General features: G+C 26.0%; 1 protein-coding gene and 4 long non-coding RNA genes across 8 annotated transcripts in view; 3 read left to right on the top strand and 2 right to left on the bottom strand.

Annotated features, from left to right (window-relative positions):
* Positions 1–3,743, top strand: part of LOC116186084 — a 7,294-nt gene extending 3,551 nt beyond the window's left edge. The window contains exons 2-3 of one of the 2 annotated variants that reach the window (XR_004151012.1): positions 15–683; positions 3,425–3,743. This is a non-coding gene — a long non-coding RNA (uncharacterized LOC116186084). Of the gene's footprint in view, positions 1–14; positions 684–2,523; positions 3,063–3,424 lie in introns of those variants that run through there. The other variant, XR_004151007.1, reaches the window with a different exon arrangement.
* LOC102675487 (protein twist) overlaps positions 1–5,421 on the bottom strand; it is an 8,025-nt gene extending 2,604 nt beyond the window's left edge. Inside the window, exons 1-2 of one of the 2 annotated variants that reach the window (XM_006607285.2) lie at positions 4,327–5,421; positions 2,061–2,232 (exon numbers count right to left, since the gene is read on the bottom strand). In XM_006607285.2, the coding sequence (XP_006607348.1) occupies positions 2,096–2,232; positions 4,327–5,293 (1,104 nt within the window). In that variant the 5' untranslated portion in view covers positions 5,294–5,421 and the 3' untranslated portion in view covers positions 2,061–2,095. Of the gene's footprint in view, positions 1–1,978; positions 2,233–4,326 lie in introns of those variants that run through there. The other variant, XM_031512226.1, reaches the window with a different exon arrangement.
* Positions 4,615–5,878, top strand: LOC102675345. The gene is made up of 4 exons (XR_004150999.1): positions 4,615–4,752; positions 4,825–5,029; positions 5,110–5,314; positions 5,403–5,878. It is a non-coding gene; the product is annotated as an uncharacterized LOC102675345 (long non-coding RNA).
* A 1,010-nt stretch (positions 5,879–6,888) lies between these two features.
* On the bottom strand, positions 6,889–8,210 carry LOC116186269. The gene is made up of 2 exons (XR_004151236.1): positions 7,761–8,210; positions 6,889–7,161 (listed from the first exon to the last, which is right to left on the bottom strand). It is a non-coding gene; the product is annotated as an uncharacterized LOC116186269 (long non-coding RNA).
* Positions 8,211–14,142: 5,932 nt separating this feature from the next.
* Positions 14,143–18,160, top strand: LOC102674985. 2 transcript variants are annotated; one of them, XR_004151810.1, is made up of 5 exons: positions 14,143–14,413; positions 16,110–16,269; positions 16,519–16,724; positions 17,074–17,338; positions 17,866–18,160. It is a non-coding gene; the product is annotated as an uncharacterized LOC102674985 (long non-coding RNA). The 2 variants fall into 2 exon arrangements; XR_420531.2 differs by lacking the exon at positions 16,110–16,269.
* The last annotated feature ends 963 nt before the right edge of the window (positions 18,161–19,123 follow it).

Below are 19,123 nucleotides of genomic sequence, written 5' to 3'. Positions count from 1 at the left end.
TTTTTTTTTTTCAGTAAAATTTCTTTCCAAATTAATATAAAGCTTTAACAAGGGAAAAAAAAGGAAAAGGAAAAGAGAATAGTTTCATGACAGCTTCTCAAGGGGGACACTGATGGCACCTCGTTTGGAGGCAAACTTTTTTTCACGAAGATTCAGTGCGGCAATAAAGACGCTGGCGGATTTAACGTAGCGTGTCTTCGTTAAGCAAGTCAAACGTAGACCCAACTTTTCCCTTCTTGTCTTCTTGGTTTAAAATAACTGGTTGTGTTCGAAACCTTCTCATGTAAAATTGACTAAACTATGAAGGAATCTCTACTTTAACTATAACATTTATGAAATAAAATAGATACTACTAAAAGTTATTCTCATTATCCAAATAAAATATGGAAAAGAAGAAGAAAAATTGAAAAAGGTATGATATCTTCCCCGACCTATTGGCGCCAAAATGATCGTTAATGTTTCTCTGTCGGTTGTTTTGTTTAAGTTTCATCTACCCGTCGGAGCAGTTAGAACTTGTTTCCACAACGTCGAGACGTTAGTCTGCCACGATCATCGAGACTCGTAAAAAAACTCGTAAAATTGTAGCAATGATACTACTGTCTGTCGTGGATCTGAAGAAGGAAAATTGGTAAAGTTTAGAGAATCTAATGGTGTCTATTATACGATTTAGGGGTTATTCTGATGTAAGTACTATTAAAATATTATAAGTATTGTTGTAGGAAATTATCATATTTATATAAACTTAGATGTAATTTGTAATGTAAGTTTATAAAAAATTTTATTTAGTTAAATAATATAATATATAAAAATTAAACGAAAATTTTAAAGAAAAATATATCTTGTTTTACGATATTTTTTTGACAAATAAATTTATCAGTTTAATAATATATATTTTTTAAATAAATAGTATAAAAAATAACTGAGTAAATAAGTATCAACATAACGGATCAATATAACGAATAGAATTATTTTGGATCATTTTGCTCTATTTCGAAGATTGAGATTGATAGAAAACAGAAAAGATCATTAATGAACTATTATATTATCACTTTCACACGGTTCAGAAATTATGGAGGAATTGGCTAACGAGCCAAAAACATTCCAATGTTAATAGAGCGAGAAGAAGACGTAAATTATTGACTTACGTTATGTCTCATGAACTTAATCTTTCTTAATCTATCACGAAGTTGACTATCGTGATTTCAACAAGATCAATAAAAGATGTTTAGTCCTTCTAGAGAAATAATTACTCTTAATTAGTCATTCGTAATGACCAGCAAGTGTGACATGCTTCAAATTTAAATTACAAGCAACTTTTGTAATTAATTTTATAAAAGAAAAAAATAATTTTTAATATAATTTTTGTCAAATAATATTTTAAGAAACGAAAATCAGCGCTATTTAAATGGAAAACGAATTGATTGATATCTTTTTCTAATTTATTTATTACATTACATTAACGAATTATTATTAAAAGATTAAAAAGGTAAATAAAATAATTCATATTGTTTTGTTAATATATAAAAAGTGAATTAGAATAATATCTAAACACATCACAGAAGCTTACGAAATACATTGGCGGCACAAAAAATTGTTCAAAAAATAATTCTTCATAATTTTATGATTACTTCAATTTTTTCAAAATTAAAAATATTCATAAAATTATTCGTTTTAGACGATGAAAGAAATTGACAGATATGATATTAAAAAGATTGTTTCCTTATATGATTATAATGTTAAAAAATTCGATAATTTTTGAAAATTAAATGTTGTTTAAATAATATGTTCCATGAAAGCATCGTTGATCCTGAATAGATTATTTTCATATATGCCATTGTCTTTTCCTATTATCATAATTTCAATATTTTCGTGCCAGCGAAAATAGGAAATCGACACGCAATTTAACAAACTCCCAGTTTGCACCTCGTTATGAACATTTCATAGAAATATGTTTAAATAATCGCTGAGCATTGTTAAGCTCTTATCTTAAAATTCTCTATATTTTCTAGATATTCATACAACGTTTAAAGCGTTGATTATCAATTTAAAGTAACTTTTACCTTGTTGAGCGTTCAAAAAATATTTTTTAAAGTTTCTAGAGATTCGAATTCCAGTCATCTTCCATCCTCCAAACGCTAAAAGCGTATGAAAGTTTTTCGTGAGCCATGTAGCTGCACGACGATGAAGTTATTTCTCTGGCGGCTAGAACAGCACTTCTTGGATTTCTTTCGTCTGAAACAAGAAATCGAGCTTGATTAATTCTTTTCTAACTCGATCTTTGAACTGGTATGTCTATTGTAAGAAAAGAAATTCTACGCATTTCGGAATTAGAAAACCTAAAATTCCAAGCGAATCATGAAACATAATTGAAATTAAAATTTTTAAAATTCCAAATATTATATAATACTATATATATATTAGTATAATAATAGCAAAAAATTGCAAGAATTAAAATTATAAACTTTTCGAATTAAAAGTTTTTGAAATGGAAAATCTTGAGATTGAAAAATTTTAAAATTGCAGATACATATGATGTTACAAGTGCTCGAATGATAAGAATATCTGAAACATTTGAAACAATCAAAATTGTGAATTCTCTAAATTGTTAAACTTTAAAATTGAAGTGTTGAAATTGAAAATATTGAAATAAAAAATAAATTGCAAAATTCGTAAATATTGTACATTGTAATTATAATTTAAAAGAATTTAAATCAGAGTATTCGGGCAAGGGTAAGTAAAAAGAATTCTTGCCAAGACGAAGAGAGAAAAACGTCATGGGATATCAGATAAGCAAAATGAAAGGAAGAAATATATAGTGAATGTTCGCGGTTGGCGCGCTGAAAATGGACCAATCATCGTCCTCGTCTTCAAGACAGTTAGCGTGTCTCGATATCTTTAGTCACCTGAAGTTATTGTACTGCACATATTGCCACTATTTGACTTGTACTAAATCGCACTCTAACTAATTGTCAACGTTAAGAGATAGAAATGCAAGAAAACTAATGATACAAAATATTGAAAAAGCACATATTTTGCTTTTACAATATCTGCAGAATTCTTTGATATAAATCTCATTACTCAAAAATCTTCAAATATTTTAAAAAGAAAATATTCCATAAATTATTTAATTTTTTTTTCTTTAAGTTGAAATACAAAATTAGACTAAATATCAAATTGATTTTTATTAATGATATCAAAATCATAAAATTAATATAATTTTTTTCAGAAGAATACTACAAATTTTTTAACAAGTTAAGATACAAACTTATCAAAAATATAATCGTAAACTAATTTAAGAGATTAATCAAATGCAAAGAAAAGATTATATATTCAATTTTAACAAATCTAGAAATTCTTAAAGATTCTTAAAATTTAGACTAATTCATTCTCGATTTATTCTCTTCAATCAATTTGTTTGATAAAGATTGTTTTACCTAACGACAAATAACAGAAGTCGAGTGGGAAAAGATGTTTACCTGAAGAGCTACCTCTAGAGATGACACAGTTACTTAGCATAGTTGTTGATATTCGAATCAAAACTACTTCTTCATGGGGATCTGTTTAATTACAGGAACTTTAAACAAACGAACTAGTTTCTATAAACACGTGCTACTTGGCTGGAGGTATACCGACGGATACGTTATAATAGTTACTATCAAAGATTACTATTTAGATGTTTAGATTCATAAATATAATATATCTATATAATATGCATTATACTCTTATTTATTTTAATAATAATAGTATTAAAAATAGTTTACTGCTGCTACGATGAAAAAATAGTTTATATCTGTTTTAACAAACAAATTTAAAGATTTTATTATATATAAAATCTTGATTAATTGAATTAATTGTCAAAAATAATTGAATTTTTTGGATAATTATATACATAGAAAGTATGACAGGCAAAAATCTTTAAAATTTATTAAGTTACTTAATACTTACTTATTGTTTTTCTTTATTACCAATATTGTTAAATAATCGAATACCCAAATAAGATGTTCGTATAATTAAATATTTGAATAATAAATATTTAAATAATCGAGATACTATTAAAAATCAAAGTATAAAGATACAAATATAAGTATAAAATACAAATATTTGTAGAATATTCATCAATTTTAATACTTATTAATTAATAAAAATAAAAAGAAGAAAAAAATAAGAAAGTAATTAAAACAAAATATCTATCTAATATTTATATCTAATAACTGCATTCAAAAATGAAATTAAGAAATGTAAATTGTTTAGTTCAAAGCTTACATCATTATAATTGAATTTAATTTTAATATTTTATCTTGAATGTAAAATGTGATGAAAACTTACTAGCATCATCAGCACCCTCAGTGTTTTCCATATTGCAATGCAATACCTGGAACAGGAAGTCAATATATCTGGTAGCTAGTTTTAATGTTTGAATCTTGCTCAACTTGTCACTTGGTAACGTTGGTATAATCTTTCTAAGTGCAGCAAATGCTTCGTTCAAACTTTGAGTCCTTTGTCTTTCTCTCACATTGGCCATCACTCTCTGATTTTGAATTTCTTCAAACGTTGCTCCACTTTTCCTTCTCACCTTCGTTTTTGTCGAAGACGCGTTACTTTCCGTTTCAGATTCATTTTCAATGGTACTTGATTTTCTTTTTCTCTTTCCACCATTTCTAGATCCTTCGAGTACATAACTTTTAGTTGAAGAAGAAGGTTCCGTGATTTGGCTCATCTCCACCTGCTTGTATCGCTGCTCTTCTACGTCTGGTTTGTATTCCATTACTTCCGGCTTGTATTCAACCGAATCCATGTGATGATAACTTTGATGAGATTGTCTAGGTGTCATTTCTTCTCCTCCAGAGGAATACATTTGAGGAGATGGGGTTAAATAAAGATTTTGTTCTTGATCTCTGCTATGGTCTGACAAAAAACCTGGAGAATTATCATGAAGACGTCTGTCATAGTCAGTTTGAAGTTCCCTAAGGATTTTTCCATTGGGATGTTCTTGATACCTTTTTTCCTCATCAGGATTTTCATACATCAGGTAAGAGGATTGTTGATAAAGTACTTGATGATGATGAAGATGATGATGAGATTGATATATAGGTAAATCTCTATGTTCAGGTGGACTGCTTAGATCCATTAAGTGTGTCGAAGGAGAAAATCTCTCATAGTGATCGGGAGAGTTACTAGCCGAGCTTTCAGCACTGTGAGGAATTCCAGAGCTGTCATTATTGTCCAGAAGATAGAGCCCCTGGATCCTTTGCGTCTGGAGACTCACCGGTTGCGTGGTCTGCATGATCTTCATCAAACTTCACTTTAGCTATTAGTTAATAGTTAAACACTTAGACATCACTCACTAGAACTCGTCCCAAACACTTTGAACCTGTTTGAATAGAATTATAGCTAATTTCTAGGATTCTTTCTAATTCAAAGGATTTTTTATGAAGTAACTCTTTTATGAAAGGATTTGGGCTATTATAGGACACACGCTCAGCATCTATATAATGTCGATACATTTATAGTAGACTTGTAAATGAGCATACGTCTCTGCTCGAAAGTTCAGACTCATCTGAAAGAACCGGCCCTCGGACTGCCTCTTCATGTCAACCAGGAACCCCGCCTTCGACTATGGAGCTGTTCCCCTACCTGGCCCCTCTATCCGCCTATATAAACCCCTCCAATGCTCTGGGACGGTTTCTTTTATCCATCGTGTCTGTCAGTTAGTCCCCACCCACAAAACTTGGCTGTTGGAAAGAAAAGGATATACTGAAAGGGGGCTTGGGAGATTGAGGATCGTGATCAGGGAGCTACAAAAGTTGTAACCACTGTCAAAACTGTAAACGTGAAAAAAAAAAAAAAAGATAGAATATGGATAAAATTGGAATTTGAACATTTTTTTTACATTTTCATGCTTATGGTTTAATTTTCTTAGCTCCTTCTTTTAATGATTTCTTAAAGTAAAAAAATTGAAATTCATGAAATGAATATAATTTTGTTATTTATTTTAGATATTTTATTAAATTTGTTTGAAATGAGTATTTAACTTCTGAATTTTGCCGAAAGGAATTTTATTAAATTTTATATAGAATGATTGATGATCTTTTTCTGATGCTTCAGTAATCTCGATCTGCAAGATTGAAGAAGTTGAAAAGAGAGAGATTGAATGGCTTGGGTAGTAATAAAGAGAGATAGTGTTATAAGAGAAAGAACAGAAAAGGAGGAACATACGAAGAAAGAGATAGAAGACTTGAGGGACGACCCATGTTGAATATTTATATCGCGAGGAGCCAGTGAGAATAAAGCGAGGGATAGCGAAGAACAGGGCTATGATCTGCAAAACTCTGCATTCACTTGGCATGAAATGGCGCGAAAACGCGCGATTCCTCTGTTTCTCTTTGTCAATTTTGTTTGATTATTCTCATTGTTAACATAATTTATTTATATTTGAAATACTTTTTCAAATTCTTTTCTGTAAAGTTAATGAATTTAATAATTCATTTACTTATATATTTTACTTATATATTACTTATACTTATTTTTATTTATAATTATTTCTTTTTTTATTCATAGAATTTTTATTATACATATATCAATATGAGATATAATAGATATAAAATTAGTTCTGACTAATTGGATCAAATAGGTATGATTGTAAAGTTTAACTTATATAAATACTAAATACTATTTTTTTTAAAGATTATCTGGATTTTTTTAAATTATATTAAATCATTTTTTTAAACATTAAACTAAATAATTAATCTAAATAATCTTAAAATTAATAATTTCTTTTTTTTTTAGATCTTATCCTTTCAAGTTATTCATCTCATAAATTTCTTCCATCTTTAATGCGACAAAAAAATTATAAATTAATGCATTAAATATTAGCATCAAAACTTTAGATATTTTCAAGAATAAGTTTATTTCTCGCGAATTGAAATTAATACAGGCGAATGGAACGATTCAAAATCGTTGATAGACGAGCCGCAGTTCCAGTGTGGCGAGGCTGAATGATGAATGACTATGCTGGATTGCCGGGACATGTTTGTTGTGACGGTCGAAAGCTCTTTTGAAGGTGTCTATAAATTCCGCGTTTCGAGCTTTCACGGGTTCCACGGTTTTCCTACATAGTCCCGTGATTTACTATGTCTCACTCCACGTTGTGGTAACGCCTGTCTAAAATTTAGTTGCGGACATGGCGACTGAATCAACGAAATCATTGAATTTCTCCTTAATCGGAAGAATCTTCTTAATAATAATTTCAAACTTAAATTCCACTTTATTTTTCCTCTTTTTTTTTGTTTTTTTTTTTTGTTTTATTGATAATTTATTTATTATTTATTATTTGATTACTTTTTATGAAAAAAAATTTTAAATATTTTTTGTTGTTTTTAAATATAAATTAAATTTCTGTCTTTGTTTTCTATATATATAAAATTTATAAAAATTTTTAAATCAGCATGTAACTTTAATCATAAGTCATTACATAAATATCATTATAATATCATGATGTTATAAGAATTCTTGTTCACAAAATATAAATTAGCTTTAAATAGTATCAGATATACTTGATTTACAAAAATTTTATCAAAATTTTTTCTTCTTTTATTTCTAATCTCTTTTTCTTTTAATTTTGTATAACTTATTAATATAATATTTAAAGAAGAATTAAATTTATTTCAGAAAAGTGTGATTTCGAAGTAAAACATCATATGAAAATATTTAGTGGTCATTAATAAGTTTTTTTACATTTTTGAGAAAGTCATAGGACATACGTCTGAATTTGTCGTTACATCGAAACACGTTTATCGAAAGTAAAGACATTAACGTTGCTTCTTCGTCTCTGCCGTTCACTTCTGGGAAGCGAAACGAGCAAGCAGAAAATCCCGGATCCTGGCTCGTGGCCAACTGAAAATCAGATCGCCAATAAAGAGGCCGATAAATAACGCGGCCAAACACCAAAATAATACTCGTTGCTGATCAAAGTCAAATAACTTGCACCATCTTCCTAGCTTCCTTGGCTTTTCCTTAAGGTTGAAAATTCCTTAGGATTTACCACGATTTGATTTTTTGGCAGTTCTAGATAATTACACGTATGTAATCAAGAAAGATGACTTATTTAAAATATCTATATATTTTAGAAGAAAAATGTTTTATAAGAAACATCTTATATGAAATAGTTTAATCTTATATGAAATTAATGTTTGATTTTATATTTTCAGAGAAACCAAAGTAATCTTGCGGTTTTTAAATTGTATAATAAAATTACTATAATTTCATCTTGTGCATACATTGACAATAATATCAAATATTGTTATTAGTTAGAATTTTTTTTAACTTAATCTATGAAGAAATAATTGAGAAGATAGTAAATTGAAAAAAATAAATAAAATAATTTAGATATCATAACGATTAAAATAAAATATGAAAATATTTCTATTATTTCTCTAAATCATAAAAGGTTAAGATATATTATATCTTATTTTTTGCTTTTTTCTTTCTTATTTTTTATTTTTTTAAAATTTTTTATTAATAAATTTAAAAAAAGAATAAAAGAATAAATTAAAAAAATATTTTGAAAATTTGCAAAAGATAAAATGAGCAGTATTCAGAATCTAAAACATCTATGCAACACAAGAAAAGTTGCAAAGATGTGCGTGCGTTTCTGCTGCACGCACCGTTTCACGATATTAACGTGAGCTTAATTATGCGTACGCGGTTGCGTTTAATCGATGCACATGCGAATGTATGTTTCGTCGTGCACCGTTGCAGATTAAGGGTTTTCAAAGACTATTTTTTCTATACATTACATTACATTTTATGACTTTCTTCCTCACTCTTTTATTTAAAAAAAAAAAATTAATTTATATTTTTCTTTTTAATTCTTATATTTTCTTATCATAAAGAAATATATAATTTATATTAAATCTTATAATAATAATATTTAATTTAAAAAAAATTATTCAAAAAATTCTGATTATATAATTATAAGATTAACAGTATATATTATCAGTACATACGTATACAACTTTATAATTATTTTTTATATATTTATATTTAAAAAATATATATTATATAAAATTTGTTATTCAAAAGATTTTCAAATAAAATTGATGTTTGAAATCATTGATACTTGTACATGTATCAAATATAGAATCTTATATAATTTATTTTTTTTGGTGAAAAAGTTACTAGAAATAAGATTTATCCTTGCAATTAGCTTTCATATGAACATAAATTCAAGTATAAGTTCAAATGCCATGATATAATTGTATCATTCTTATATAATCTTTAAAAAAAATTTATTAATATATAATAATTTTTTTTTAAGTAAATAGTTATTATATACATATATTTTCTAACCTGCCTGTTTCCAACAACTTGTCGGGAAAGGCTAATTAGCTGCAAGAGGCTTTTAATAATTCCTTGAAGGTAGTGTACTGTCAAAGAAAATCCGATTTGATGAGAATTTATGGATGAGCCTGTTTACACTGGCTGTAAGGATTAAGGTATTTCAGTATTTCAGGTTGAATTCTGCCACCAGCAAAGCAATTAACACCTGATGGCCTAAGAAGTCTTTTATCATGGTCATAAAACGGCGCCGATCTGTCTATGAACAATTGTTGGAATATTTACAGTGGGAATTCCCCAGAAACTTCTTCCGTTAGTAACCTGAAATATCTTTACCCTGAAGTTATTTTAATCTTTAAAAAATAAATTATGAATTGATCAATGGAGATTTTAGTAAATTTCTAAAGACAAATATTATAGTAAATTATATAGTATTATACAAATATAATTATACAAATATTATATAGTAAATTATATTTTAAATATTCAAAAACTTCTTACATTATATTTATAAATTATGTAATTTAATTATATTCTAATTTATGAATTACAAATTTGTTATCTTATTGTTAGATAATCTTTGATTAGTTTTGATAAAGGTAATCTTTGATTTTATAATTTTTTATCATTTAAATAGAAGTTTCATATGTTAATAGTATTGTTTGTATCAGTATTTATAATAAAAATATATTTAAGGAAGACATGTTTTTATATATAGATTTTTAAAATTAATTTTTGATTTTTTCGTGATTTTAAAAGAATTCCATTGCTCAGAAAAATCATTGTTGACTTGCACACAAATATAATTTTCAAAAAGTCTATCCAGATGTTTATTGAAAACACAAGGATGGAAGATGGACATTGTGATAATAGATGTAGGATGGTGGTCCATGTGTCGCTATGTCGACTGTACCGTGAATTTGCATTTACGAGCTGAATGGCAACCCGGAACATGTGTTCGCGACCTGCCGAAAACTGGTGGTCGAAACACATGTTTCCTCTGAGGGAAAAAGGTGAAAGTCTCTGTAAAAGAAAATTCACAAGGTCATAAAGGACATCTGTATTTTTTTATACTCATTCAACTTTTATTTTTATTACTATATTTATAATATAGCATATTTTCAATTTTTCAGACTTATGGAAAAATATTACAAAACTCAGAATTAAAAACTAAAATTTTTATCATATCTTTGTTATTTTAAGATATCTATTATTATTATTTATATTATATTATTATTTATTTTATACTTTTTATTTTTATTGTAAATTTCTTAAGTAAAATTTTAAACATCTTATATTTGTATAACATTTATTCTGAAAAATTTGAAAAATTCTATATGAAAGTAAATTTATTAATAATAAATCATGAAAGCGTGATAGAATTTCCTATGTTTAATTGTATTCTATTTGCACAGGTCTAACCGTACATGACAACTGCAATTGTAAGGATCAAGAAAGGACCGTGTCTAAAGAATACGCAATTTCTCTACCTTAGGCTTATTGCTCTTTACCAGGATGACGGTGCCGTATGTTCGACACATGGCGAAGATGGTGGCCGGTGCAAACATTGTAGAAATTATCTGTCGGCGCGGATCGTAAAGGCAGCATTTATAATGCGTACGGACCTAGTCCAGGGACACTTTGTGAACAGTACGTGCGCAACATTAGCCGAAAAGCCATAAGAGATATTGTTGAATGTTTCGACTTTATAGACTAAAGATTGACGAACACTTCTTGCTTGCGATTCCAGATTTTCTTCGAGCATATTCATCATCTATTACGATTAATCTCATCGTGAATGTGTTTCACTATGTATGTTCTTAAAGAATTTACTATGTATAACAATACAATCATGATTAGAATGGTATTTAATTCTTCAGTTATTTTGGAAATATATAAATAATGTATAAATAAGATATATATGTTTCCTTTTAAATTTCGTCAATTAATTTTTCTATATTTCATCTTTCATCATCTCTTATCATCAGTAAAGAAACATTTGAAATAAAGAAAATAAATTATATAATATAAGTTATTATTAATTTTAGCTATTAAGTGGAAAATTAGATATTATTCAATCAACTATCAAATTAAATTTCTATTGTTTTTATAAAAAAGGATTATACATATTATTTATTTTAGAAATTATTTGATTATGTTTTTATTTTAATATTAATATTTATTTTTTATATTTAAAAAATTTATATAATTATTATATTAATATTTATTAAAGTTACTTATCTTAAATTGAAAATATTTAGATAAAGATGTTAGAATTTTCCTCAGAAAAGAAGAGAGTGAATAAATCTGTTAAATAAGAGGAAAAAGCGTCCAAAAGAGGCACGAGACTAGAAGTCAATCCGTGTTTATGATTCTTGAATAGCGACAAGTGCCTCTCACAATGCCGATCCACTCGACTCTCTGGTAACCATCAGCACTACTCCTCCCATTTTACTTTTACTTATTGTATTCTATCTATATACGCATTATAAATCATTATTAATCTCAAATTTTTTCAACATCACAAAATATCATAAAAATTATTTCATAGAATTCTTTTTTTAAAGAAAAGTTTTTGAAATAAGAATAATTGAATAATGAAATAAGATAAATGAAGAAAATTAAATTTTTAAAATTTATAAAACTTGGTATTAAAAATGGTAAAAGATTAAATTTTGGTTTTTTCAAAAAAAGACAAAGAAAACATGTGCTAGAATATTAACAGTATGCACGATCATCAGAAAACCAGTAGTCGCCAATCTGTCTATTGTTTTCAGTGCAAATATTTTTCTGCTTTCTTAATCCGAATTACTGTTTGACTTCCAGCGATTAAAAATCCTTTCACCATTTCAAGATTTATATTTACGAACTTTAAAATTTTTCAATACCTGCTTCATTCTCTAAAGTCAATATTCTACGTCATCAATAGATTTAATCTTATAAATTATTGTAAATTCACGTTTAGAATATTTATATATTTATATATTTAATATTTTAATATTTTTTTTCTTAATTAATGAATATAATTTTACTTAAAATTTTTGAATTTTTAAACTATTTTTAAATGAATAAATTAAATGAATAAATTATTCAGTAAATTTAATATAATTTTATTTTAATTCATGAAAGTGAGCTAGAAAGTTTTGACTTCATTTAAATTATATACGTATTTTTCCATATAACCATCATTTACTGTAATATATTTTCAATGTATGATAATTCTTGCCTGTGATGTAGTTGATATATGATTACTTGAAAAAATAAATATAAAAATTTAAAAATAAAAAATAAAGATTTCTTTTTATTATCATTTCATAAAAATATATTTTTCTGTTTATTTTTTATTTAAATAACTTTTAACTAACAGCTCATCTTCATAATTTATTATTTTTTTATTTAACTATTATTTATTTTATATATATATTTATTTTTATTTAACTATTATTGAATTGGAGGACGATTTTTTCACCAGGTGTCCATGATGATTGCACGTGCTACCTGTTTGGACTGTCAATACATAACTGACCTTTCTGCAGTTCTGTTGAACACATGTCAAGACTTGTGCCAGTCGTATAAACTAGAGAATTTGGCGAGCACATGGTGATCATAGAGTGCACTACACCTTTAATGAGATTCCAGTCACGTTGCTTATCTATTATTATATTTTTTGTGTTTAGTAATTACTTTAACATTCTAAAATCTGGAAATTATTGTGAGCTTCAAGTAGAAGCTATTTGGACAAATAATCAAAATTTAGTTACAAAAACACTAATTTTAAGGATTATTTAAGGATTTCAAAGATAATTTCAATTTTTTTTTGTAATGAATTTACCATCGAACTGTGCAATGATTTTAAATGTATTAAAAATTAATATTAATTTTAGGATGGAATATTATTTTTCAATATGGCGTTACGAACACGAACTATAGAAATATAAGTAAAGATTATCTTCAGCTTGAAGAACCATCTGCAAATTCTAGTAAGTACGCCATCAGCAGTGTTAACAATGAAAGTAATCCTCATTATAGGAGGTGACCATTAATATGAACATAGTACTTAAGACATTCACGAATTCTATTAGACTGGATGACAACCAATTTAGGAAAACTTAAAGAAAATCTAATTTTCTAAAAACTTATATATAATTTCACTATTTGAAATTATTTATTTTATAATAAAAAAACTAACAATATTTCAATTTCGTTAAATAAATTAAAATCTTATTTACTTAATTAAAGTAATTTAATTTTATCTAATTTAATGCTACATATAATATAATATATAATAATATATCATATAATATAAATAATTAAATAAAATAATTCTAATTTATTATATATATATATAGAATTAAAATATATTTATAGAATTTTTTTAATTATAAGAATTTTAATTATAAAATTAATATAATTTTTCCTTAATTGAAAAATTTTATAAAAATATTAATTTTGTAATAAAATTTCTTATTTTCTAATGAATCCTAATCTTAACTGAACGGTAGATTTTAGTTAAATTCTTTAGGTTAATTTAAGAAGGAACGTGCCAAATGCTTTTGTGAAAACATATTGCTCATAGGTACTTGCTACTTTTGGATTATAGGGGCTAATAAAATCCCCATAATCCAGCCACGACATTTCATTGGTTAGGGATAAATGCGAAAGCGACCACAGGTACATTGAGATAGTTAAGTGAATTTTGTTTTCCTAATCCTTAATGAATTAAGGAAAGAAATAATAATCAAATAAATATTTCAATAAAACCATATGTGATAGAAAATTATTAATATATTTAAAATGCCGTTAAATCATAATTTTGAAGAAATTCGTTCATAAGAAATAATAAGTAATGTGTTATGGAAGATGTGACGACGATCAGGGTGGTCCTCTCTCACGATTCAAGAAACCTCGTTCTGGAACCGATGTATACACGGTACACGCGTCGTCAACGGAGCCGTCGACGTCGTGGATGCTGCCAGAAAGAAAGTTGATCTGAAAATCAAACAAACAACCGACGCTGCGTTTCTGCACTTCCGTCGTCACCGTTTGTTTATTGTCACTGAGAGATCGCTGTTTTAGAGTATGTGCGCAGTTTAATGTCGTATTTTACATATTATGTAACTTTTATATTTTAATTACAAAATCATTTATGCTTAAAGAATCATAATTATAATCCAATTATAATTAGTGAACAATTTATATAATCATTTTATCTTCAATATTTTACATAATACTTTAGTAAATATTCAATTTTTTCATATATATGTGTACAATGCTAAAATATAATGTTAAAGAAAATATAAATGAATATATCCATTTGATTACATATACAATCATATATATTATTTCTTTTTGTATTAATAATACATTATACATAAAATATTTCTTAATATTTAGTTGAAGTTATAGTATTTTCGCATTTACTTATTATCTATTAAGTATTATTAACACAATAGTTGAGATGAATCAAATGATCGATTACAATAACGGAAAAAATACGTTGTATAAAATTCGATATGCGACATGATTACTGTTTCATATTCATAATTTTTGCATCTCATATATTTATCAATTTATTTTAATATTAAATATTATTGCAATTATTATGAATTAATTGTTTTCATCAAAACGATATTATAAGGAAGATAAAACGATATTATAAGAAAGGTTAAACGATATTTTTTTTTTAGATGAGATAAAGGAAAGGGAAAGAAGAGGTTAAGAATTAAAGATTTAGAAAAGAAATTGTGTAACATCGGTTCTTTATACTCTTGTAAGACGGACATAATGAAACATAATTCATTCCCATGCACCTTGGAGACGTCGTCTGGCGAACACATGTCTCCATCGAATTTTATCCATTAGAAAAAAGTGCGCCCTTCATCATATGACATTGGCCGTCGTCGAATATTGAAACTCGAACTCGCTAATTCTCCAGATGCTAGCTTGTTTCAAAGGGTTATTAAACATATTTTTATGTTTACAATGATGGAAATATTTAGATTTTCAAGATATAATTTCAGTTTCAAACAAAATATTCATGTCTTAAGATAAAATTTTTAGATAATTTAAATTTAATAAAATAAAACAAAATAAACAGAAATAATAGAAAAATAAAGAAAAAAATAAAAATAAAAGAAAAAAATTAATAGAAAAATAAGTAAATTTTATATATTTTTTCTTTTTTTTTGTAAAGAAATAAATTTTTTAAGGTAATAGAATTTTTTCCTTAATTTCTTTTTTACTTTTTTACTTTATTTTAAATAAAGAATAGTAATATTTTTTCTTCTTTGTGTATTTTGTATTTTATATTTTGTGAAGAAATATCTGTGACTTGTTTTCTTTACAGATAATAGTTTAGTTTACCAAGGAATCTCTTTCAATGAACATTAAATATTTTAAACAGGACTAGTAAGCCTATTAAACTAGTTCACTTGAAATTCTTAGTAAATATTGAATGTGCCTCTGAAAATAATATTTATTACATTCTAGAATTCAGAAAACATTCAGAGAAGAAGATTCATTCAAAGAGAGCATATTTATCTCAATTTTTGTTTAAATTTTTTTATAATATTATTTAATAACTTTATACAATTAATTTTTTAATGACAAATTTTTTAATAACATAAAACAAATTTACAAAAACAGTATCTATTTAGAAATATTTTTAGATATATAATGAAGTAACAAAGAATGAAAAAATTCGTTATATAAATTCTTTTCATTTATTAAGCAAGTATGAATTTAATTTTCAATATATTTATTTTCTTGTTAAGAAAATGGATGGACATTGATTAAACAAATTGAAGAAAACAGTTGTCTAATAATCACATCTGTTCCTGGATTACGAATACGATAAATTTGAACCGGTGAAACTAACAGCTGGATTAGTGAATGTTGTCGTGATGTCAACGAGGAGCTTTCATCTTCTATCTTGTAATTTGCGAATCTCTACATTTCAGTCTAATAAATTTACTAAATAAATGTGAAGTTCAAATTATTAATTTCTTAAAAGATTTTATATTATTCTTTATTTAAATTATATTTTTATAAAGAAATAATTGATACAATTTTAAAAATTTTTTTTTTTCATTAAAATTTTTTACAATTTTTTTCAATTATAATATTCATAATATTTATAAAGTATATCAATGTAACTTTGTCTTATTTTTTTTCCAACGACAGCAAAGAAAAAAATACGAGTTGTTCAGAACATTCATTCACAAGAAGTCCGGAAGTGAAAAAATAGCGAGAGCCAAAAAGCAACAAAACCTGTCAGAATGTTCCTAGACTTATTGTCTCCACATTTTTGTTACGGCTTAGTATGCATGTGCGGATTCTATACGCATTTCAGAAATATTTCTACTTCAAACACACGTGTTCACCATCAGGTTGTCCAAGTGGTTGTTTGACCTTCGCTTTTCTGCTCTTTCAATCCTTTCTATTAATGTTCATTTTTATTTTCCAATAATTCACAATTTTCTTCATTATAATTGTATTAAAAATTAATTCTTAATTCTAATATTGTTAAAATAATTTTTTATTATTTAATTAGAAAATTTTTTAAGAAATCAATTTAGAAAGAATTAATATACTAAAATTTAAAACTAGTATTATTAAAAATAAATATAATAATTAAAATAGAAATATAATTAAATAAAGATTAATATAAAATATAATTTTTTATTTAAGAAAATTTGTATTTTTCTTAACTAATATATATGTTTTTTTTTTAATCAGACAAGAAAAGAGAGGTGATGAAATCTGGATTGAATTTCTCGAATTAACGTCTTCGAGGGGGTATTAGACCCACGTGAATAACGTGGACCCTGATGCTGAGATCGTGAATTAGAAAAAAAGGGCCTCACGGGTTGTTATGGCATGGATGGGCCTCTGGATTCCTCAGTGGGGGTTCCTCGGACATTTCTTTCGTTTCTCTTACCACTCCCGACGATCCATTGTCATTTCTCCTCCTCACTGTCAAAAATGAAATTGGAGAATACTGGTGAAGTATTTTCTAATATTTTAACTTTTTTTTATAAAAAATTTATAAGTTTACATATCTAATTGTATATCTCATTAAAAACCAATTTTGTATAAACTTTGTATTTTGTATAAATTTTGTATTTAAATTCTAAAATTAATTATTATTATTAATTAATGAATTTAAACTATTCCGAAATATTAAGTTATTTCTACAATAACAATATCAAATTTTATACAAATTCCATGATTTCAAATAATAAATTTTTTTCTTATTTGTTATATTTATTTTAATATTTTTTTTATTATATTCCATTTTAAATAATTAATAAATATTTAACAATATTTATTGAGTATTCTAAAATAAATTACAGATAACATTCTATATATTCTATATATATATTCTAAAAATACATTAATATATAAAAAAATATATATATATATATGTCATACAGTAGTCAAGAAAAAAAAAGAAAAACAAGAAAAAATGTTGAAAGTTGAAACTAATGATAGAATGTCGAGTCACTAATTGCCATGGAAATTTTGCAGGGTCTGATGAATTCAGGAGATTCTAAGGCACGGTTTAAGAGGTCAAATCTAAACGATCCTAGTTCTTGGAAGGAGAGAGCCATCAGGACACGCGACACTTCCCGACTCAGAGGAAGCGTGTTCTTTTTTATTTTCTCTTATGCATGGAACCCCATGGTTACGAACCACTGAAATCATACTGATGATAGATTCATCGTTATTATTTCAGCGGATTTTATACATGTTATCAATTAGTATAATTTATAAAAATTGAAAAAAAAAATAATTTCTTAGAATAAATTTTAAAATACAGTTATTGATAAATAGACTTAAAATGAATTTAATAACTTAAACAGATGTTGTAGACATATCGACATGATTCTTGAAAAAAAAGAAAGATATTCTATTTGTATTCAATTTATTTAATATACATCACATCATTTATACTTACTTTAGTTCATATAATCACTTTTCAAATTTATTAAAAAATGTTAAAAGTAAAAATGTTTATGAAAGTTATTAAAGTTATTAAGTTTATGTTAATGTTTATTAAGATATTAGTCATGTAATGTATTAATAATAATTTTGTTTATACATATAAATAAGTTTAAAAATATATTTCGATAGGTATTGCAATTTTATTAATAACTAAATATTAAATGTTAATGAATAGAGATCTAAAAGAAATGGTGAATAACGCCATACTGTATTGGATCCCCTTTTGTTTGATCCTCACCAACAGTGGAACAAGATAGATGCTCCAGTCTCTGATTGGAAGATACAGAACAGGTAAGAGGCAGATGAGCTCCACCCAGCTTTAATGGCGCTATTTTTTCAAAATGAATCTTTTCTCTTTATTTTTTCTTTAACATTCTTTTTTAATATATTAAATATTTAATATATTAAATATTATATTAAATAATATATTAAATAAAGAAATGTAAACGTTTGTAACTAAGTGTGACAGACATTTATACTGAAGATAGTGTTTTGGGAACAACAAGCTGTTTTGTTTTATCAAAATAATTATTATCTGATGTTGTTTCTATGCGTATTCATCATTTTCAAGGAAAATTTTATCTTTACATAGGTATTTTATTTTTTGGAGCATTTTTTTTCTATTTTTTATATTTCTTTGATTTTAATATTTGTCTATGATTTCTATATTTAATATTATTCTTCATCTTCTAAATGATTTCTAAAAAAAAGATAAAAATCAATAATCTGATTTTAAATGAACAATATGTTACATTCATAGGCTATTGTGTTCGACTGCAGC

Source organism: Apis dorsata, unplaced genomic scaffold (assembly GCF_000469605.1).
Source record: "Apis dorsata unplaced genomic scaffold, Apis dorsata 1.3 scaffold_4, whole genome shotgun sequence".
NCBI lineage: Eukaryota > Metazoa > Arthropoda > Insecta > Hymenoptera > Apidae > Apis > Apis dorsata.
The sequence above is the reverse complement of the archived record's forward strand: the minus strand, read 5'-3'. Positions and strand labels throughout refer to the sequence as shown.